The following is a 23,737-nucleotide window of genomic DNA, read 5'->3' on the forward strand; positions in this document are numbered from 1 at the left end:
TGGACAATCGGGGAGAGAGACTGGCAATGGATGTGGACAGTGGGAGGGGAGGGATTGGCACTGGATGTGGACAGTGGGAGGGGAGGGATTGGCACTGGATACGGACAGTGGGAGGGGAGAGACTGGCACTGGATGTGGACAGTGGGAGGGGAGAGACTGGCACGAGATGTGGTCAGTGGGAGGGGAGAGGCTGGCACTGGGTGTGGACAATCGGGGAGAGAGACTGGCAATGGATGTGGACAGTGGGAGGGGAGAGGCAGGTACTGGGTGTGGACAATGGGGGGAGACTGGCACTGGATGTGGACAGTGGGAGGGGAAAGGCAGGCACTGGGTGTGGACAGTGGGGGGTGGGAGACTAGCACTGGATGTGGACAGTGGGAGGGGAGGGATTGGCAGTGGATACGGACAGTGGGAGGGGAGGGACTGGCACTGGGTGTGGACAGTGGGAGGAGATTGACACTGGGTGTGGACAATGGGAGGGGAGAGACTGGCACTGGATGTGGACAGTGGGAGGGGAGAGACAGGCACTAGATGTGGTCAGTGGGAGGGGAGAGGCTGGCACTGGGTGTGGACAATGGGGGGGAGACTGGCACTAGATGTGGTCAATGGGAGGGGAAAGGCTGGCACTGGGCGTGGACAATCGGGGAGAGAGACTGGCAATGGATGTGGTCAGTGGGAGGGGAGAGGCTGGCACTGGGTGTGGACAATGGGGGGGAGACTGGCACTAGATGTGGTCAGTGGGAGGGGAAAGGCTGGCACTGGGCGTGGACAATCGGGGAGAGAGACTGGCAATGGATGTGGTCAGTGGGAGGGGAGAGGCTGGCACTGGGTGTGGACAATGGGGGGGAGAGAGACTGGCAATGGATGTGGACAGTGGGAGGGGAGAGGCTGGCACTGGGTGTGGACAATGGGGGGGAGACTGGCACTGGGTGTGGACAGTGGGAGGGGAGAGGCTGGCACTGGGTGTGGACAATGGGGGGGAGACTGGCACTGGGTGTGGACAGTGGGAGGGGAGAGGCTGGCACTGGGTGTGGACAATGGGGGGAGAGGCTGGCACTGGGTGTGGACAATGGCGGGAGACTGGCACTGGGTGTGGACAGTGGGAGGGGAAAGGCAGGCACTGGGTGTGGACAGTGGGAGGTGGGATACTGGCACTGGATGTGGACAGTGGGGGTGGGAGACTAGCACTGGATGTGGACAGTGGGAGGGGAGGTATTGGCACTGGATACGGACAGTGGGAGGGGAGGGACTGGCACTGGGTGTGGACAGTGGGAGGAGATTGACACTGGGTGTGGACAATGGGAGGGGAGAGACTGGCACTGGATGTGGACAGTGGGAGGGGAGAGACTGGCACTAGATGTGGTCAGTGGGAGGGGAGAGGCTGGCACTGGGTGTGGACAATGGGGGGAGACTGGCACTGGGTATGGACAGTGGGAGGGGAGAGGCTGGCACTGGGTGAGGACAATGGGGGGGAGAGGCTGGCACTGGGTGTGGACAATGGGGGGGAGAGAGACTGGCAATGGATGTGGACAGTGGGAGGGGAGAGGCAGGTACTGAGTGTGGACAATGGGGGGGAGACTGGCACTGGATGTGGACAGTGGGTGGGGAAAGGCGGGCACTGGGTGTGGACAGTGGGAGGAGACTGGCACTGGGTGTGGACAGTGGGAGGGGAGGGATTGGCACTGGATGTGGACAGTGGGAGGGGGGATTGGCACTGGATACGGACAGTGGGAGGTGGGAGACTGGCAATGGATGTGGTCAGTGGGAGGGGAGAGGCTGGCACTGGGTGTGGACAATGGGGGGAGACTGGCACTGGATGTGGACAGTGGGAGGGGAAAGGCGGGCACTGGGTGTGGACAGTGGGAGGAGACTGGCACTGGGTGTGGACAGTGGGAGGGGAGGGATTGGCACTGGATGTGGACAGTGGGAGGGGAAAGGCGGGCACTGGATGTGGACAGTGGGAGGAGACTGGCACTGGGTGTGGACAGTGGGAGGGGAGGGATTGGCACTGGATGTGGACAGTGGGAGGGGAGGGATTGGCACTGGATGTGGACAGTGGGAGGGGAGAGACTGGCACTGGATGTGGACAGTGGGAGGGGAGAGACTGGCACTAGATGTGGTCAGTGGGAGGGGAGAGGCTGGCACTGGGTGTGGACAATCGGGGAGAGAGACTGGCAATGGATGTGGACAGTGGGAGGGGAGGGATTGGCACTGGATGTGGACAGTGGGAGGGGAGAGACTGGCACTAGATGTGGTCAGTGGGAGGGGAGAGGCTGGCACTGGGTGTGGACAATCGGGGAGAGAGACTGGCAATGGATGTGGACAGTGGGAGGGGAGGGATTGGCACTGGATGTGGACAGTGGGAGGGGAGGGATTGGCACTGGATATGGACAGTGGGAGGGGAGAGACTGGCACTGGATGTGGACAGTGGGAGGGGAGAGACTGGCACTAGATGTGGTCAGTGGGAGGGGAGAGGCTGGCACTGGGTGTGGACAATTGGGGAGAGAGACTGGCAATGGATGTGGACAGTGGGAGGGGAGAGGCAGGTACTGGGTGTGGACAATGGGGGGAGACTGGCACTGGATGTGGACAGTGGGAGGGGAAAGGAAGGCACTGGGTGTGGACAGTGGGGGGTGGGAGACTGGCACTGGATGTGGACAGTGGGAGGTGGGAGACTAGCACTGGATGTGGACAGTGGGAGGGGAGAGACTGGCACTGGATGTGGACAGTGGGAGGGGAGGGATTGGCAGTGGATACGGACAGTGGGAGGGGAGGGACTCGCACTGGGTGTGGACAGTGGGAGGAGATTGACACTGGGTGTGGACAATGGGAGGGGAGAGACTGGCACTGGATGTGGACAGTGGGAGGGGAGAGACAGGCACTAGATGTGGTCAGTGGGAGGGGAGAGGCTGGCACTGGGCGTGGACAATCGGGGAGAGAGACTGGCAATGGATGTGGTCAGTGGGAGGGGAGAGGCTGGCACTGGGTGTGGACAATGGGGGGGAAAGAGACTGGCAATGGATGTGGACAGTGGGAGGGGAGAGGCAGGCACTGGGTGTGGACAATGGGGGGAGACTGGCACTGGATGTGGACAGTGGGAGGGGAAAGGCAGGCACTGAGTGTGGACAGTGGGAGGTGGGAGACTGGCACTGGAGGTGTACAGTGGGAGGGGACTGGCACTGGATGTGGTCAGTGGGAGGGGAGAGACTGGCACTGGGTGTGGACAATGGGGGGGAGAGAATGGCAATGGATGTGTACAGTGGGAGGGGAGAGACTGGTACTAGATGTGGTCAGTGGGAGAGAGAGGCTGGCACTGGGTGTGGACAATGGGGGGAGACTGGCACTGGATGTGAACAGTGGGAGGGGAAAGGCAGGCACTGCATGTGGATAGTGGGAGGGGCTGGCACTGGATGTGGACAGTGGGAAGGGGCTGGCACTGGATGTGGTCAGTGGGAGGGGAGAGGTGTTCACTGGGTGTGGACAGTGGGAGGTGGGAGACTGGCAATGGATGTGGTCAGTGGGAGGGGAGAGGCTGGCACTGGGTGTGGACAATCGGGGAGAGAGACTGGCAATGGATGTGGACAGTGGGAGGGGAGAGGCAGGTACTGGGTGTGGACAATGGGGGGAGACTGGCACTGGATGTGGACAGTGGGAGGAGAAAGGCTGGCACTGGGTGTGGACAGTGGGAGGTGGGAGACTGGCACTGGAGGTGGACAGTGGGAGGGGACTGGCATTGGATGTGGACAATGGGGGGGGAGAGACTGGCAATGGATGTGAACAGTGGGAGGGGAAAGGCAGGCACTAAATGTGGTCAGTGGGAGGGGAGAGGCTGGCACTGGATGTGGACAGTGGGAAGGGGAGAGACTGGCAGTGGATGTGGACAGTGCGAGGGGAGAGACTGGCACTGGATGTGGTCAGTGGGAGGGGAGAGGTGTTCACTGGGTGTGGACAGTGGGAGGTGGGAGACTGGCACTAGATGTGGTCAGTGGGAGGGGAGAGGCTGGCACTGGGTGTGGACAATGGGGGGAGAGAGACTGGCAATGGATGTGGACAGTGGGAGGGGAAAGGCAGGCACTGGGTGTGGACAGTGGGAGGTGGGAGACTGGCACTGGAGGTGGACAGTGGGAGGGGAGAGACTGGCACTAGATGTGGTCAGTGGGAGGGGAGAGGCTGGCACTGGATGTGTACAGTGGGAGGGGAGAGACTGGCACTAGATGTGGTCAGTGGGAGGGGAGAGGCAGGCACTGGATGTGGACAGTGGGAGGAGGCTGGCACTGGATGTGGACCGTGGGAGGGGCTGGCACTGGACGTGGACAGTGGGAGGTGGGAGACTGGCACTGGATGTGGACAGTGGGAGGGGAGAGACTGGCAGTGGATGTAGTTAGTGGGTGGGAAGAGGCATTCACTGGGTGTGGACAATGGGAGGGGGGAGACTGGCAGTGGATGTAGTTAGTGGGAGGGAAGAGGCATTCACTGGGTGTGGACAGTGGGAGGGGGGAGACTGGCAATTGATGAGGACAGTGGGATGGGAGAGACTGGCACTGGATGTGGTCAATGGGAGGGGAGAGGCTGGCACTGGGAGGTGGGAGACTGGCACTGGGTGTGGGCAGTGGGAGACTGGCACTGGATGTGGGCAGTGGGAGGGGACTGGCACTGGGTGTGGACAGTGGGAGGGGACTGGCACTGGGTGTGGGCAGTGGGAGGGGAGAGACTGCCAGTGGATGTGGTCAGTGGGAGGGGAGAGGCATTCACTTGGTGTGGACAGTGGGAGGTGGGAGACTGGCACTGGGTGTGGACAATAGAAGGGGAGAGATTGGCACTGGATGTGGACAGTGGGGAGGGAGAGGCAGGCACTGGATGTGGTCAGTGGGAGGGGAGAGGCTGGCACTGGGTGTGGACAGTGGGAGGGGAGAGACTGCCAGTGGATGTGGTCAGTGGGAGGGGAGAGACTGGCAATGGATGTGGTCAGTGGGAGGGGAGAGGCATTCACTGGGTGTGGACAGTGGGAGGTGGGAGACTGGCAATGGATGTGGACAGCAGGAGGGGAGAGACTGCCAGTGGATGGGGACAGTAAGAACATCGGGACTGGCAGTTCAGGTTGACAGTGGGAGTGAACCATGAGACCTGATAGCCTGGCAGTTAGTATGCACAGTGAGAGTAGTTAGACTAGCAGTGGATGTGGACTGTGGGAGAGGAGAGAATGGCAGTCATGGATAGTGAGAGTGGAGTGACTTGTAGTGGATGTGGTCAGTGGGACGGAAGACTAGCAGTGGAGGTGGACAGAAAGATGGGAGAGACTGGGGATGGAGAACAGTGGGAGCTGAGAGGTGGGCAGTGGAGGTGGACTGTGAGAGTGAAATCAGTGGCAGTGGATGTGGACAGTAGGGGGGGAGACTAGCTGTGGATGAGGATAGTTGGATAGGACAGACTGGCAGTGGAAGTAGAAAGAGAGGAGAAACTGGCAGAGGAGGTGGACAGTAAGAATGTCGGGGCTGGCAGTGGATGTTGACAGTGGGAGGTAAAGCAATGGCAGTGGGTGTGAACAGAGATAGGTGAGAGATGGGGGGTGGATGTGCATAGTGAGACGGGAGAGATTGGTAGTGGATGTGAGCAGTGGGAACTGAAAAAATGGCATTGGGTGTGGACAGTGGGGAGGAGACTGGCAGTGAATGAGGATAGTTGGATAGGATAGACTGGCAGTGGAAGTGGACAGTGGGAGGGGAGAGACAGGCACTGGATGCGGACAGTGGGAGCAGAACAACTGGCAGTGGGTGTGGGGAGACTGACAGTGGAGGTGGATGGTGCAAGGGGCGATACTGCCAGTGTCGGTGGACACTGGGAGGCCGGAGAGTGCCAGTGGATGTGGTTGGTGAGAGCAGAAAGACTGGCAGTGGATGTGGACATTGAGAGCAGAAAGACTGACAGTGCATGTGGACAGCGGGAGAGGAGAGAATGGCAGTAGATGTGGGCAGTGGGAGTGAAAGTACTGGCAGTGGGTGTGGACTGTGAGAGAAGAGAGGCTGGAAGTGGACGTGAACAATAAGAGCAGGAAGATCGGCAATGAATGTAGCCATTGAGGGGGGAGAGACTAAATGTGCTGGAGAGTAAGAGGGGAGAGACTGGCACTGGAAGGAAAGCACCGGCAGTGGTTGTGGACAGAAGGGGAGAGACTGGCTGTAGATGTGGATAGTGAGAGCAGATAGACTGGCACTGGATGTGGACAGTGGGGGGGGGACTGGCAGTGGATTGGATAGCGAGAAGGACAAGACTGGAAGTGGAGGTTGACAGTATGAGGAAAAGCAATGGCAGTGGGTGTGAACAGTGAGAGGTGAGAGACTGGGAGTGAGAGGAAGGACTGGAATTGGATTTGGACAGTGGGAGGGGGAGACCGGCACTGGATGTGGACGGTGGGAGGGGGAGACCAGCACCGGATGTGGACGGCGGGAGGGGGAGACCGGCACTGGATGTGGACGGTGGGAGGGGGAGACCGGCACTGGATGTGGGCAGTGGGAGGGGAGACCAGCACTGGATGTGGACAGTGGGAGGGGGAGAGACAGGCACTGGATGTGGACAGTGGGAGGGGGAGAGACAGGCACTGGATGTGGACAGTGAAAGAGTGGACAATGACAGTGGGAGTAAACAGTGAGGGGAAAGAGTGGAATTGGATGTGGACAGTGGGGGGGGGGAGGACACGACCTGCACTGGATGTGGACGGCGGGAGGGGGAGACCGGCACTGGATGTGGACGGTGGGAGGGGGAGACTGGCACTGGATGTGGACGGTGGGAGGGGGAGACTGGCACTGGATGTGGACGGTGGGGGGGGGGGAGAAGACTGGCACTGGATGTGGGCGGTGGGAGGGGGAGACCGGCACTGGATGTGGACAGTGGGAGGGGGGAGACTGGCACTGGATGTGGACGGTGGGGGGGGGACTGGCACTGGATGTGGGCAGTGGGAGGGGGAGACCGGCACTGGATGTGGACAGTGGGAGGGGGAGACCGGCACTGGATGTGGACAGTGGGAGGGGGAGAGACAGGCACTGGACGTGGACAGTGAAAGAGTGGACAATGACAGTGGGAGTAAACAGTGAGGGGAAAGAGTGGAATTGGATGTGGACAGTGGGGGGGAGACACACAACCTGCACTGGATGTGGACGGCGGGAGGGGGAGACCGGCACTGGATGTGGACGGCGGGAGGGGGAGACTGGCACTGGATGTGGACGGCGGGAGGGGGAGACTGGCACTGGATGTGGACGGCGGGAGGGGGAGACTGGCACTGGATGTGGACGGTGGGGGCGGCACTGGATGTGGACGGTGGGGGGACCGGCACTGGATGTGGACAGTGGGAGGGGGAGACCGGCACTGGATGTGGACAGTGGGAGAGGGAGAGACAGGCACTGGATGTGGACAGTGGGAGAGGGAGAGACAGGCACTGGATGTGGACAGTGAAAGAGTGGACAATGACAGTGGGAGTAAACAGCGAGGGGAAAGAGTGGAATTGGATGTGGACAGTGGGGGGGGGGGACACGACCTGCACTGGATGTGGACGGCGGGAGGGGGAGACCGGCACTGGATGTGGACGGCGGGAGGGGGAGACCGGCACTGGATGTGGACGGCGGGAGGGGGAGACCGGCACTGGATGTGGACGGTGGGGGGGGGGGGAGAAGACTGGCACTGGATGTGGGCGGTGGGAGGGGGAGACCGGCACTGGATGTGGACAGTGGGAGGGGGAGACTGGCACCAGATGTGGACAGTGGGAGGGGGAGACCGGCACTGGATGTGGACAGCGAAAGAGTCGACACTGACAATGGAGGTTGACGGTGTGAGGTAAAACAACGACAGTGGGAGTAAACAGTGAGGGGAAAGAGTGGAATTGGATGTAGACAGTGGGAGGGAAGAGACTAGTAGTGGATGTGGACAGCGAGAGGGAAATACTGTTATCGATATGAACAGAACCACTCTCACAGCCTGAGGACCGTACGCACCACACTCCTGCACCGGAGGCCGCGCCCAGTTATCTCCCTGGAAACGGGCGGGAAGTACAAATGAACGCCGCCGCACTCACATCATCGTTTGGGTGTATATCCGCGCCCCGAAATATAGTTCTGTTTTTAAACCCATCCGTCATCCACTTCCTTTCACCCGCCACTAGTTTTACATAGTGACGGGTACAAGTTCCTCCATCCCTCAGAGAAACTACTAGAAAACGGACGGTCATTGTTCCAGCCACTGTGCAATGGAAGTCGCATGAGAGCTTCCCTCTGATTGGCCAACGTTAGCGGCATAGCGGGAAGCTTCGGGCGCGAAATATCCCAGAGATATTGGATTCTTTATAAAATTTAGTGAAGATAACTAGGTAGGGTAGTGAGGCCATCGTCAAAATATGAAGCCTGGTAGAGAAAATTTTCCAGATTTGAAATTTAGGCGCCAGTTAAATAAGGAGACTGGTCAAAGTTGTGTCGTGATCGTTTAGAGTGTTCCTTTCAACCAATCGACCTTCAGATTACATAGCCGTAGAAGTTGAGAAGGAAGGCCGTCGAGTCAATTAACCAATCGAGCACCGTGTTGCATAACTATCGTAGTTGTTGGGTGGGGAGAAGGACTCATCCAATCGCACGAATTGTTAGTTGGCAATGGCAGTTTGAAGGGCGGAAAATCACCAATAGGCAGGGGATTTGGCTAAAGCAGCTAGAGTGGGCGTGAGCAATAGGAACTGATAGACCAATTACAGCGGACACCCTGTGGCGGCGAAGGCTGAGCGTCCGACGCGAGGGTGTCGGTACAGCCAATGGGAAGAGGCGTTAGATAGCCCTGGCGGTTTATGGGGCGGATGGTATATCGTTCCGCCGTCGGCGGGACTCGGCTTTTGCGCAGCTGCGGAGCCGGGTGAAGGCGTGAGGCGGCGTGCGAGGAGCGGCCGACCGGCGAGGGAGCAGCCCCGGGGTTCGCCTCTTTTCATCTCCTCCATTGATGGCCGTTTCTGCCTGAGCCGAAGCTCGACGTTTGCATTCCACACATGAGATTCGTTAACATGGAGCTCATCACGATCTTAGAGAAAACAGTCTCTCCAGGTGAGCGCCAGTCCAACCCCGCCGATCTCCGCTCTCCCTCCTGACGGCTAATAATCCTCTATTTTATTCCGCTTTCAGACCGCAATGAGCTGGAGGCGGCACAGAAGTTTCTGGAACAGGCGGCTGTTGAGAATCTGGTCAGTGTTACCTTCCTTTTCGAATTTTCCTTTGAATGGGCGAAAGTGGGGGCGGAGGTTGTCAAGTCAAGATGCCGGTTGTTAAATATTTTATTTATAATTTTCTTTGATGTGACACGAAGCCCCTGGGAGGAGGGAGTGCTCGCACAAAAAAAGATGTCTCGCTGACTGGGGACGACTGTTGAGGGGGATGGGAGGTATATGGGGGAGGGGGGTAAAAGTGCAGCCTAACGTGCTGGCCGGATTCCGGTATCGCTCTGCCGCTCTAATTGGCAGCAAGACTCGGCCAATCAGAGCTGGAGCTGGGCACGCGCCGTTGCTGGTCCCGTCCAATCGCCGCGCGTTCAAGGGGTTGGGTTTCCGTTGGCGTCAAGTTGGGTTGATGGGAAGGGAAGCGGGGTATCGCCAAGGCCCCGAGCGCATGTTGCCGGCCCGGCTCCCCAGGCCGGGCAGGGAAGCGTGGTGACCCTGCCAGGCGTGTGCTTAATTTCTCAATAAAGCATCCGTGCTTTCACTCCCCTCCCTCGCACTGATTTGGAGCCCTTTCAAAGATTACAGTCCATTTTGTGTTATTTATGGTTGGCTGAATTGTTTGTAGGTATTCACTTTATGTACTATGTGCAATCTTGTTAGGCTTCCAAATTAAAATGCGGTCATTTTATAACACAGCCCTATTTAAGCCCTGAAACTTGAAAGTCATACAAATAATAGATGAATTGTAAACAGTTTTATTTGTACTATTTAATTTTTTTTATGTGTGTGGGGGGGGGGGCTTTGGATATGGTAGATTCCTGGAAGATTTCTACCGTTATATACTCCATGGTTGATGCACTGATACAATCTTCATTTGAAGTTCACTAACAGATTGTGCCTATATCTGATTATTTTGGAAGTGATAGAATTACTTTGTCATCAGGAATCGAATGGATTCTGTTCCTCTTTAGCATTTGGATAATTTGCTATTTTCTTGGGTGTGTCAGGGTGTTGAAAGTTTTGTCAGCTATAGTTGATTTTGATTTTTAAGTTTTAAAAAATTATTAAAACAACAAATACTGATTCCAAACAAATTTTTAAAACTGGAGAAGTTCAAGCTGTACAAGGTGTTAGATGGATGAGTAACTTGGCTTTTGAAAGCAGTGGTGTGGCTCCCAAATTTGTCTATGCTCAGTGGGTGAATTAATCTTCATAGCCAATTCAACAGTTTAAGCAATGTAGCATATCTTCTAAAGTGATTTATTAAAAAGTGATTCTAAAGTGACTTTATTAAATCATTTTGTGAGATCATGAAAAATGTTTGAGCTTTTATCGGGCATTTGTACTTTGGTTAGTGGATGAGTCTCAGGAAATTTCTCCTTCAGAAAAGAGACGTTTACGTTTGGTTTGGGCTAGACGGGTATCTATAGACCATGGTTGCTAGACCGTATTACATCAAAACATTGTTTTTTGGCTTTAGATTTAATTATTCCAATGTATTCTTCGCTATTTTCCCATGCTCTACATTTCTTTAATACTATTCAAAGTAAACTATGCCCTAACCCACCCACGTGTACAATCTTTAAATGTTGCTGTGCAGCTTGCAGTTCTATCCCTGATCAGTTTCAGTTTCTGAGCATCACCCGACTTTGTTTCATGCCTTTCAGCAGTCAGAATCATAAACTCTGGAATGTATTTCATGAAATCTCTGGTTCTTTTTTTTAAATCTCAAGTTTTATTTACTTTTCTGTGAAGTACTGGGGACAGTTCACTATGCCTCTGCTTCCTTGGGAGTTTGCAAAGATTTGGCATGATGTCTGAAACTGGCAAATTTCTATAGATGTGTATTGGAGAGTATATTGACTGGCTGCATCACAGCCTGGTACAGAAATATCAATGCCCTTGAACAGAAAGTCCTGTTTAAAAAGTAGTGGATATGACCCAGTATGTCACAGTTAAAACCTTCCCTGCCATTGAGCGCATCACCATGAAACGCAACGCCACGTTAGTCAGTCTTTCATTGATTTTGTTATAGTTATTATTCAATAGATTCATTGAGTGCCCACAAGAAAATGAATCTCAGGGTTGTATATGCTGACATGTAATTGATAAGGTTACTTTAAACTGCATCGAAGGTGCTAAATAAATTCAAGTTGTTCCTAAAGTTCATCTGTGGAGAGGTGGTTATTTTGGAAACTGGTTTGCCAGAGTATACTTGATGAAGCACTAAAGGTGAAGGACATTGTTAATATTAGTTTTGATTCCTAACTCTATGACCTGGATCAACACATTGACGTTGTGTGGAGGCTTGCGAGCTTCGATGACTCCACCTGGCAATGGCAACTGAGGGCCACCCAAGTTGGAATGGTTGTGGACCAGATGCCAGGCAAAGATTGATCCAACCCTGGCTGCTGATCAGACAGACTCGCATCTGCCCCTCCTAGACCGTACTTCAATTAAAATGTGAATGTTATGTGAAAGAACAACTCCGGTCGATATACAAATACAAAAATTTATGGGTAACAATATAATTATTTGTCATGCGACACACATCAAAGTTGCTGGTGAACGCAGCAGGCCAGGCAGCATCTCTAGGAAGAGGTACAGTCGATGTTTCAGGCCGAGACCCTTCGTCAGGACTAACTGAAGGAAGAGTGAGTAAGGGATTTGAAAGTTGGAGGGGGAGGGGGGAGATCCAAAATGATAGGAGAAGACAGGAGGGGGAGGGATGGAGCCGAGAGCTGGACAGGTGATAGGCAAAGGGGATATGAGAGGATCATGGGACAGGAGGTCTGGGGAGAAAGACAAAGGAGGGGAGAACCCAGAGGATGGGCAAGGGGTATAGTCAGAAGGAGAAAAAGAGTGAGAGAAAGAATGTGTGTATATAAATAAATAATGGATGGGGTACGAGGGGGAGGTGGGGCATTAGCGGAAGTTAGAGAAGTCGATGTTCGTGCCATCAGGTTGGAGGCTACCCAGATAGAATATAAGGTGTTGTTCCTCCAACCTGAGTGTGGCTTCATCTTTACAGTAGAGGAGGCCGTGGAGAGACATGTCAGAATGGGAATGGGATGTGGAATTAAAATGTGTGGCCACTGGGAGAACCTGCTTTCTCAGGCAGACAGAGCGTAGGTGTTCAGCAAAGTGGTCTCCCAGTCTGCGTTGGGTCTCGCCAATATATAGAAGGCCGCATCGGGAGCACCGGACGCAGTATATCACCCCAGCCGACTCACAGGTGAAGTGTTGCCTCACCTGGAAGGACTGTCTGGGGCCCTGAATGGTGGTAAGGGAGGAAGTGTAAAGGCATGTGTAGCACTTGTTCCGCTTACAAGGATAAGTGCCAGGAGGGAGATCGGTGGGGAGGGATGGGGGGGGGGAAAACGAATGGACAAGGGAGTTGTGTAGGGGGCGATCCCTGCGGAAAGCAGAGAGAGGGGAGGAGGGAAAGATGTGCTTAGTGGTGGGATCCCGTTGGAGGTGGCAGAAGTTACAGAGAATAATATGTTGGACCTGGAGGCTGGTGGGGTGGTAGGTGAGGACCAGGGGAACCCTATTCCTAGTGGGGTGACAGGAGGATGGAGTGAGAGCAGATGTGTGTGAAATGGGGGAGGTGCGTTTGAGAGCAGAGTTGATGGTGGAGGAAGGGAAGCCCCTTTCTTTAAGAAAGGAGGACATCTCCCTCGTCCTGGAATGAAAAGCCTCATCCTGAGAGCAGATGCGGCGGAGACGGAGGAATTGCGAGAAGGGGATGGCGTTTTTGCAAGAGACAGGGTGAGAAGAGGAATAGTCCAGATAGCTGTGAGAGTCAGTAGGCTTATAGTAGACATCAGTGGATAAGCTGTCTCCAGAGACAGAGACAGAAAGATCTAGGAAGGGGAGGGAGGTGTCGAAAATGGACCAGGTAAACTTGAGGGCAGGGTGAAAGTTGGAGGCAAAGTTAATAAAGTCAACGAGCTCAGCATGCATGCAGGAAGCAGCGCCAATGCAGTCGTCGATGTAGCGAAGGAAAAGTGGGGGACAGATACCAGAATAGGCACGGAACATAGATTGTTCCATAAAGCCAGCAAAAAGGCAGGCATAGCTCGGACCCATACAGGTGCCCATAGCTACACCTTTAGTTTGGAGGAAGTGGGAGGAGCCAAAGGAGAAATTATTAAGAGTAAGGACTAATTCCGCTAGACGGAGCAGAGTGGTGGTAGAGGGGAACTGATTAGGTCTGGAATCTGAAAAGAAGTGGAGAGTTTTGAGACCTTCCTGATGGGGGATGGAAGTTTATAGGGACTGCACATCCATGATGAAAATAAAGCGGTGGGGGCCAGGGAACTTAAAATCATCGAAAAGTTTCAGAGCGTGAGAAGTGTCACGAACATAGGTAGGAAGGGATTGAACAAGGGGGATAAAACCATGTCGAGGTATGCAGAAACGAGTTCGGTGGGGCAGGAGCAAGCTGAGACAATAGGTCGGCCAGGACAGGCAGCTTTGTGCATCTTGGGTAGCAGGTAGAAACGGGAAGTGCGGGGTGTGGGAACTATAAGGTTGGTAGCAGAGGATGGGAGATCCCCTGAGCGGATAAAGTCGGTGATGGTGTGGGAGACAATGGCCTGGTGCTCCTTAGTGGGGTCACGATCGAGGGGTAAATAAGAGGAGGTATCCGTGAGTTGTCGCTGTGCCTCGGCAAGGTACAGGTCAGTATGCCAGACTACAACAGCACCCCCCTTATCGGTGGGTTTAATAGAAGGTTAGGATTAGTGCGGAGGGAGTGGAGAGCAGAGCGTTTGGAAGGAGTAAGGTTGGAATGGGGACAAGGTGCGGTGAAGTCGAGACGGTTGATGTCCTGTCAGCAGTTAGCAATAAAGAGATCCAGAGCAGGCAGAAGACCAGAGCGGGGTGTCCATGAAGAAGAGGAGGGTTGAAGACGGGAGAAGGGGTCATCGGTGGGGGTGGAAGAGTCCTTGTCGAAGAAGTAGGCTCGGAGACGGCGGGAGAAGAATTCCACATCATGGCGAACACGGAACTCGCTGAGGTGTGGGCGAAGGGGGACAAACGTGAGGCCCTTACTGAGAACAGAGCGTTCTGCCTCCGACAGTTGAAGGTCGGAGGGGATGGTAAAGACCCGGCACGGATGAGAGCTGGGATCAGAGGGGGGAGGGGGGAGGCTGGGGGTGTCAATGGAGAGGGGAGGGTTGGGGTGAGAGGAAGATGGAGCCTCTGAGGGCCCAGGAGCTGACGGTGGGATCTGAGGAAGACGGGGCTGCGGAGTGGTGGTGGGGGAAGGGGAGACGGGAGTCACAACAGCAGCACATAAAGACCCGGCCTGGAGTTCAAGGCTGGCATCGCAGTTGGTGGTTGCGCAATCGCTTTGAAGGTGTCCATGGTCGTTGCTGGAGTCCGGGTTTTGAATATGTCCTGAGGTGTTGGAGCCGGCGAGATCAATGGCAGAGGCCGCAACCTGAAGTTCATGCCTGCTAGTTTCATGGCCAGCAGGTCTGGAGTCCGTAGATGTAGGATCTTGCAATCTTTGCCTAACATGACGAAGTCAAAAAAACGGCGATTGCAGGCATGAATCCGATGGAGGATGAAATAACGGGTAGGAGCATTACAGACGGTGAAGAAAGTGTCCCGAAGGTGTGGAAGGGTCTGGGATAGGGACACCAAGTACCTCTTCATGGTGGAGAGAGTCGCCTTCAGAGCTTGACGGGAGAAGCGGCGAGAGGCAGAGTCAATAAAATGTGAGTACCTGGGATCCTCAGAAGGTCCAAATTGAGAGGCTTGGAAACGAATCCTAAAGCCAACTGGAGTAAGTTGGCGACGAAGGTACGTTCCAAGAAAGGATATATGGCTGTGATAGCGAGTCTGAGTCAAAGTGTGGTCGAAAAGTTGAAGAGCCGAAGAAATTACAGATGGGGAGCAGTGAGAGATGGCTTCACTGAACTCCTGTTGAAGAGAGGATCTAAACTTCTTCGGTGTAGGCATCACCGGAAGAGGCTTCACAGTAGTGAATTTTAAAAACGCAAACAACAGGAATTCTGCAGATGCTGGAAATTCAAGCAACACACATCAAAGTTGCTGGTGAACGCAGCAGGCCAGGCAGCATCTCTAGGAAGAGGTACAGTCGACATTTCAAGCCGAGATGAATTATCTGTTATCTTCAGAATAGAGTTTGGAAAGGGTAAAGTACCAAGAGGTCTGCCCTCCAATGGGAAGCCTTAATTATGTCAATTTGTCACCATTTTTATTCCGGTTTTGAGCCAACCAACATGTTTGTCCAGTTGGCCTTTCATTAAGTCACCCAGGTATTGTGAATTGGAGAATGCAAGTTATTTCCAGATTGTAATCTGTAAGGGGAATCTCACTTGTTTCTACCCCAGGCCTGGATTATTAAACCCATTGCTCTATATTTTGCTTGTATCAATATGTTAATGAAGCAAGGTGACTGTCTTTCTAGCTTTGATTTTATGACACAGCTTTGGATTTAGCCTTTTCTTTAACAGTGACACCGTGCCCTAAGTAAGCTGCAGGGAAGGCTTGTCTGACTCTGTGAATGATCCTAATGCAGCACTGGCAGCTGTAAAATAGTATACTCCAACTGCATCTACTGAAGGGAAAGCCTGTCCTTGTCCTTTGGGTGATACACTTGTACGTGCATAGTCTTGCTGCAAGGGTTTTCACTAGTTTGAGATGTCTATAACTAGTACAGTTTAAGAACCTTTAGCTTATTATATTTGGGCAATTTTCTAAGTCATTTGATTGGAAAGAACATCATTGAAAATGAAGTGCTTTAATATGGAAATTTTGGTGGATAAGCACACAATTTCAGCTGGTAGTGTAGATTTCATAGTCACCCTTTATTTTCCTTCAATATTGTCATAGCCCTTGGGAGAAGAGAATTCTAAGGATTCTCTATGAACGAAGGACTTTCTTGACACCAATTCAAATACTCTGACCCTTTTGTTTTTAAACTCATCAAGCTTAAAAATTCTGACATTTCAATGCATCTCAGATTTTAGCTCTTGCAAACAAGCCTGTTTGTCCACTGTGAAACTTGCACTCCCGAATGATAATCCTTTTTTAGGTGCGACTAAAACTGTAATACTCCGGGTTTGGTCTCACCAAGGCCTGCTCTTGCAGTAAGACATCTTTTCCTTCCTACTTGTTTCCTGCACCTGCACTTTTTTTTTAATAACTAGATCTCATTGGGCATAAATTGTACCCAGATTTTTAAAGTCAGTGCTTGTTCTGCTAATCACTTCCTTTAGTGAAAGTACTACTTTTTTTAAAACTAAGATGTAAAAGCAGAACGAGCGTTGTTTATGAATCAATGTCATCACTAATCACAGTCATTGGTAGTTGGGTGCCACAATAGTGTAATGGTTAGCATGACACTATTGCAGCTTGGGGTGTTTCAGAGTTTAATTCCAGCACCACTCTGTAAGGTATGCCCTCCCTTGTGGAAGGCATAAGTTTTCCCTGGGTGATTCAGTTTCCTCCCACAGTGCAAACACATAGTGGGTAGGTTAATTGGTCATTGTAAGTTGTCCTGTAATTAGGTTGGGGGTAATTGGGGTTTGGGGATTGCTATGGCAGTTTGGCTGGAAGGATCTACTCACTAAATACAGTTCCAGTTTGCTATCCAGGATCTTTTTAATTGGTGTTGTTAAATAGTCACCCTTGTTTAGAGTGAACTGCTTTTTAAAAAATAAGACAATGGAATTTCAGTTAACCTGATCAGTGGAGCAACTTTAAAGGTATATTGCCCCGTGTTGTCAAGTAACTTAGATTTCTAGAGGTACTTTGTGGATGTCTTTGTCGTAGTATGAACTATAATGGGAATGGTAGTATTGAATTCAGCTTGCTGCAAGTTTGAGTTGAATTTGCTAAAATGTACTAATACTGTGTGCAAAGCACTGAATTTGAAATTGGTACAGGTTCGAATAATTAACTTTATTTTAACTCGATGAAAGGAATGCAGTCTTGTGTGTATTTGAGCAGAGAAGCAATTACACTTCAGTTTAAAACCTAGTATTGGTATTTTGTTATAACCATGCAGTAGCTGGCCTTGAAAATATTTATTGTAGTTCCAGATAGTTGAGTTATATTTTATAGTATGGATCGTCGTCATTGTTCCTAGTCCCCAGTTCCACTGAGGCCATTAGATAAAAACCAGTTAAATCACATTGATGAAGGTTATTTTGCCCATTGCTGTAGTTAATTAAACTTGACTCCCCATGGTTTTATTTTCTTCCTCTTTGAAGTATTTATTTAATTCTTTATTCTATCAAATTTGTTTGTGTCCAAAAATTGAATTTGATTCCCAGCTCTGGGACACATCAGTGTTTATAAAGGTCAGAATTACTTTTTATAAGTTTCACCTTTTAATAATTGTCATTGGTTTGTGTGGATTTACAGCCTTCGGGTATTTGTGCGTGTGCACCCCATGTGTTTCTCTCCCTTAATGGAAGTATGTGATAATTTAAAGCACATTAATGAATCAGTTGAGTTTTGTGACACTGCAAATTTTTACTTAAATGAAAATTATTCAATTAGTGGGGTTTGAATTACTGTTACAATAGTCATCTTCTGATGACCACTGTGCTACCAAAGTGTTCATTAAATTCCTAGAAGACCCATTGCTTGTCTAGGATTTATTTCATCTTTCTAACCTGTAGAATCAGTGAAGTTATTTAAAATCTTGCATCCATCCCACAACGTGAGGGAGTAACTTGCATCTCTTATGACTCTGTTGCAATGTAGAGACATGTGAATTTGTAAGTCTAATGGCTTGAGGAAAGGAGCTGTCACGTAGTCTGCTGGTCCTGGCTTTAATGCTGTGGTACCGTTTGCCTGACGGAAGCAGCTGAAACAGTTTATGGTTTTGGGGGGGGGGGGTGTGACTGGTGTCCCCAATGATCTTCTGTACCTGCTGCTGTACATGTTCTCAGTGGAGGGAAGTTCATGCCCACAGATGCTCTGGGCTGTCTGCACCACTCTCTGCAGTGCCCAGTGCTCTGGGTTGGTGCAGTTCCCATGCCAGGCAGTGATACAGACAGTCAGGATGCTCTGTGATGCCCCTGAAGAAAGTCTTGAGGATTTGGGGGCTCATGCTGAACTTCTTCAGTCGCCTGAGGTGAAAGTGTGGCTGTTCCTTTTTTTGCCACACAGCTGGTGTGTACAATCCAGGTGAGATCTTCAGTGCTGTGTATACTGAGGAACTTGAAATTACGCACCCTCTCAATTGCAGGCCCATTGCTGATTGGAGCGAGCCTGTTTCTGTTCCTCCTGTAATCCACAATCAGCTCTTTCGGTTTTTTTTGGACAATGAGGGAGAGGTTGTTACCTTGGCATCACTGTGTCAGGGTGTCACCTCTTTAGGCTCTCATCACTGATAGAAACAAGGTTGATGGATGTTGTGTCATCTGCGAATTTGATCAGCAGATTTGAGCTTTGTAACAGCTCAAAAGGGAGTAGAGGGGACTCGGGTCACAGCCCGGGGGGGCGGGGAGTTGCACCTGTGTTGAGGGGCAGAGGTGAGTGAGCCCATCCTTGCCACTTGTCGGTGATCTGCTGGAAATACACTAGAATTTGGGTTAGGATGTCACCGAAGTACAAATGTTTGTACATTTGGCATGTGAGCCACTGGAGCATCTGAGCTTTATTTCTCTCGGAGCAGATTACTTACATAATATTTGTATCTGTGCAGTGCTGTATTCTGACAAAGTGTAAAAGTTTTTTCTAGGTCTGGTATTTTAAAAAAATTTTAGCACATAACTAGCTGGAATGCAACAAGTGAGTGTAATGGCCTACTGTGCTGACAAATCTGAGTGGGATGTTTCCAGATGTATCAACCTTTATTCACTCGATAAGTAACTACTTCAGTATTGGTGGTCACTACCAAGTATTCTCATCTCTTGTGAGATTAAGTATTTGGGATATAGTTTACATGATTTAGCTTTTAAGATGTATTCTAGCACCACTGGTGTTGTACTTGAAGACTGTGGGGTCTCTTTTAAATGGGTAATGATTTTGTTTACCAGGCATTGTTGGCAGCTAAGATTGCAATCAATCATTCTGTTAATACCCTACCTATCCCTAGGTGTTGCTATCATACGTGTATTACATGTTCAAAGTGAGGCTTGGATTTGTTCTTGGCTTCTAGTGTGTACATTCTGGTTATCCTAAGCACCTGTCTGCCTTGTATCAGTGACATGGTGCATAATGCCTTAGAAGGTTTAAAGAAGCTCTTGAATCAGAATTATTGTGGGACATGATAGACATTATAACTGCTGAAATAATGTTATTTCCTATTTTGTTACAGCCAACCTTCTTGGTGGAACTCTCAAAGGTACTAGCAAACCCAGGAAACAGTCAGGTTGCTCGAATTGCAGCTGGTCTACAAATCAAGAATTCATTAACATCTAAGGACCTTGATGTCAAGACACAGTATCAGCAAAGGTGGCTAGCAATTGACAGCAATGCTCGTCGAGAAATCAAAAACTTCGTAAGTTAGTGAAGCAATGATGACTTTAACAAATATTACTGTGCATGATTTCTTATGGGAATGTATGCATTAAGAGTGGGTGCATGTTAGTCCAAGCATTTGAGTAATAAAAATATTATGGACAAGGAAGAAGTTTTCGCATGCCTCAGTATTCCAGGACATTTAGATTAAAAACAATATTTCTTGTCAGTACAACTTTTCATTGCATTGAGATCAGCTTGATCTCCATGTACCCAGCTGGTCTGCAGTTTGATATGCACATGGCAAGTGTTTCAAGAGGTACATTTAATGTCAGAGAAATGTATACAATATACATCCTGAAATTCATTTTCTTCGCAAACATTCAGGAAAACAGAAGTGCTACAAAGTATGAATGACAGTTAAATGTTAGAACCCTAAAGCCCCCCACCCCCAAGAAGCATCTGTGCCCCCACCAAGCATTAAAGCGTGCAGCAAAGCATCTGTAAAGACAAACTTGCAGTACCCCAATGACTAATAAGGGAAGAAGAGGTAACATACATCAAAGTTGCTGGTGAACGCAGCAGGCCAAGCAGCATCTATTGGAAGAGGTGCAGTCGACGTTTCAGGCCGAGACCCTTCGTCAGGACTAACTGAAGGAAGAGTGAGTAAGGGATTTGAGAGGGGGAGGGGGAGATCCAAAATGAAGAAGAGGTATCCCTGTTTCACAGCAAGAAGGGAGACATAACAAAACTCGCTGTTTATGGTGTTAAAGGTCTGTTGCACCACTTTTTCTGAGCACACAGCCAGCATCAAGCACGCTGCCTCCGATCTTCCGTAACGCATCAGTTGACGGCAACAGTGCCAGACTTGAATCCGCTCGCCTCAGTGAAGGTGCACTAGTCTTCTAGGCCAAGTTGTGAGGCCCTGAGAGCGGGTTCCATTCCCGCAAAGAACCAAAGTCAGCGTGTAACTCCAGTTCAGAGTCAAGTATTATGCTAGTTTATGGTTACTTCTGTACAAATGATTTGGATCTGAAACACTCTGGAGACGTCTTGCTGTGCTTGTTTGATGTACAGTCGTAGCAGTAATTTTTCTGAGCTTCAGTATTATATTAGGAAATGGAGCAACTCTTCCTCGATATAATGCAGTATTTATGTTGTAGGATATTGAGCTCTACAATATGAAGGATAGTAGAATATTGGTTTATATTACAAAGCTTGCTGCAAAATGATAGCTACATTACATTTTCAGAGGTTATTGTACTGTTTCCAGATACAAAACTTCATATCAAACTTTAATGACGTAGAAGCTGTTTTGAGAGTTAAATTAGTGTTAAATTTCACTTTCTTTTCTGATTTAACTTTTTAGTTTCAGTTTTCTCTCCAGCGCTCAAGTGATTTGCCTAAGTAGTAATCTTTCAAGCTTTGGTTCCTGAGGAGGGTGGTGCTTGTTGGCTTTGGGGCTGTGGAGGAATTAAAGGCATAGTTTGTGCTAGTATATTGTGCTGGTGGTATTTTTACTGCTTCAGAAAAATGCTTGTAGGTCCTGTGGGAACGTGTCCTTGAAGTTGTGGTTACTTATCTGAAGAATTGAAATTCATTTATAACTTCTAACTCGTCTCGCAGGTTTTGCAAACTCTGGGAACTGAAACTTACAGGCCCAGCTCTGCATCTCAGTGTGTTGCTGGAATTGCATGTGCGGAGATCCCCGTTGTTCAATGGCCTGAGCTCATTCCTCACCTAGTTGCAAATGTGACAAACCCTAATAGCACCGAACATATGAAAGAGGCAACTTTGGAAGCTATTGGCTACATTTGCCAGGATATTGTGAGTATTTACTTTGTAGTTGCATTTCAGTCATATGGTATCTGTGCAGCTTGGCTTTTTTCCCTGAATATGAAGTTCCCATTCAATAAGCATTTTTAACTTTTGTATGGTATGTGACAGTAGATTACTTGATTGGCATTCCATCCACTGTGACTGCATTCTGTACAATCTAAAAGTGAAGTGTACTTATTTGGCATATTATTCAAATCGCACAGCCCAAGTTTGTGACCCTTGCTGTTTGGAAGAGTAATAACATGGGGATACATCCATGAAAAGCCTTACTTTCAAGTTGCACTCATTCCTCGCTTGGAAATGTACAAGTTTTTTTTATTATTAATCATTGCTCGGTCTAAATCTTGGAACAGTTGAATTATAGGAATAATGTGCAGTACTTGGTGGACTTCTCTAGGATGTTTGGGATGGACAATAAATGTTTACCTCAGGCACATAAATTAAAAGGGGATTCTTTTTAAGAAAAATGTTGAATAAGATCAACAGGTCAGGCAGCATTTATGGCAGGATTTCCCAACCTGGCGTCCGTGAACCCCTTGGTTAATGGGAGGGGTCCATGGTATAAACAAGGTTGGGAACCCTGATCTATGGAAAGGAATAGACAGCTGACGTTTCGGGCCAAAACTCTTCAGGAATTAAAACTTGTTGATTATGAGCTGGGTGTCCCATAACATTCAAGCATTTCTTTTAATGTCACTGATGTAAGAAAAATTGGTTACGTCAGTTATTGGGGATGGGGGAGAATGATGTAACCAGTTAACATCAATTATCTTAGTAAGCATGCAATTGGAGTGTACTGCATGAATTTTAAAGGCTTCCTCTTTTGTGGGCTAGGAAATGCTAAGCAACTATTGACTTTTCAGGATCCTGAACAACTACAGGACAAATCAAATGAAATCCTTACTGCAATCATTCAAGGAATGCGCAAGGAGGAGCCCAGCAACAATGTAAAGTTGGCTGCAACAAATGCACTGCTCAACTCCTTGGAATTCACTAAAGCTAACTTTGACAAAGAGGTAAGAGGCTATTTTTAATGCTATGAAGATGGTCAGCATTCCAGACAAACAGGGGTGTCTGGTTGATCATGATCTAGCCAATCAATCCAGCATAAATGTTTGGCCTTCTCCCTCTTCTCTACCCCTTGTCTTCCCCCTTTCCATTTAAATAACAGTTGGTTGTTGGCCTCAAGTCTGTGATGAGAAATCATGCACCACGCTGCTCTCCTGATGAAATTCAATGAAATAAAACTGAGACTTGCTGGTTATGTAAGGTTTTTATGCTGACTAAAACTTTTCTGTGTATGGTAGTCTAATGCAACTTGAGTGAGTGGGAACGAAATAGCTACCCCCAAATTAACATTTATTTGAACAAATTGGGAAGAAGGTAAAGATTAAAATCTAAATTTTTAAAAATTGACTTTTTTTTTAAGTATAAAGATAAGCGCAGAAAGGGGCAGACGTATTTTATAAACTTGTTTCATTGATTTTTTTTTCCTTTGTGGTTAAATTAATGGAAGTTACTGGCACTGGTGCTTTTTTAAAAATATTTATAAAATGTAGTTGGCAGAGTACAAGTGTACTGAAACCAGTGTACTTTTTTATTTCCATGAATGTCTTTGGCCCTCAAGTTCACTACCCAATTTCTTTACCAAGTATTATACATCAGCTATGTTCTTTAGATTAGCTTTTGTGTCTTTACAGATGTTTGTTTTCTCTTTTACAGTCTGAGAGGCACTTTATTATGCAAGTAGTTTGTGAAGCAACACAGTGCCCTGATACAAGGGTAAGTCCGACGGCCTTAAATTCTGTGCAGTGCTAGAGATTTCAATAGTAAATACATCCACTGAGCGAATTTGATGTTTGAATCTAATAGGTGAGAGTGGCTGCCTTGCAAAATTTGGTGAAGATCATGTCCCTATATTACCAGTATATGGAAACTTACATGGGTCCAGCTCTTTTTGCTGTAAGTATAATTTGTATTTCAGATTGCTTTTCCCTGTTTGCAGAATCTAGTTTAGTAACTGGAGCAGAAGTTCCCGACTTTTTTTTTATATATGCCATTAATGGAGGGTTCCATGGATCCCAGGTTGGGAACTCCTGATCTAGAGTATCTGAAAATCAGTGACCATTGGGGCTTTGCAGAACAGGTTTTTCAGACTACAGTGATCCTTGGGTTGCGGACATTCATCCTTGCAAAATTAACAAACCATTACCCAAAAAGGTCCTAGATATGGGCTAGAGTTTAGGTAGGGAAAAATGCATGTGT

General features: G+C 49.5%; 1 protein-coding gene across 1 annotated transcript in view; it reads left to right on the forward strand.

Annotated features, from left to right (window-relative positions):
• Window positions 1-8,853: 8,853 nt before the first annotated feature.
• Window positions 8,854-23,737, forward strand: part of LOC134340145 (importin subunit beta-1) — a 36,029-nt gene continuing 21,145 nt past the window's right edge. Inside the window, exons 1-7 of the mRNA XM_063037041.1 lie at window positions 8,854-9,068; window positions 9,147-9,205; window positions 19,491-19,673; window positions 21,260-21,460; window positions 22,336-22,488; window positions 23,195-23,254; window positions 23,345-23,434. Of these exons, the coding sequence (XP_062893111.1) occupies window positions 9,014-9,068; window positions 9,147-9,205; window positions 19,491-19,673; window positions 21,260-21,460; window positions 22,336-22,488; window positions 23,195-23,254; window positions 23,345-23,434 (801 nt within the window). The 5' untranslated portion in view covers window positions 8,854-9,013. The remainder of the gene's footprint in view (window positions 9,069-9,146; window positions 9,206-19,490; window positions 19,674-21,259; window positions 21,461-22,335; window positions 22,489-23,194; window positions 23,255-23,344; window positions 23,435-23,737) is intronic.

This window comes from Mobula hypostoma, chromosome X1, assembly GCF_963921235.1.
Source record: "Mobula hypostoma chromosome X1, sMobHyp1.1, whole genome shotgun sequence".
NCBI classification, from domain to species: Eukaryota; Metazoa; Chordata; class Chondrichthyes; order Myliobatiformes; family Myliobatidae; genus Mobula; species Mobula hypostoma.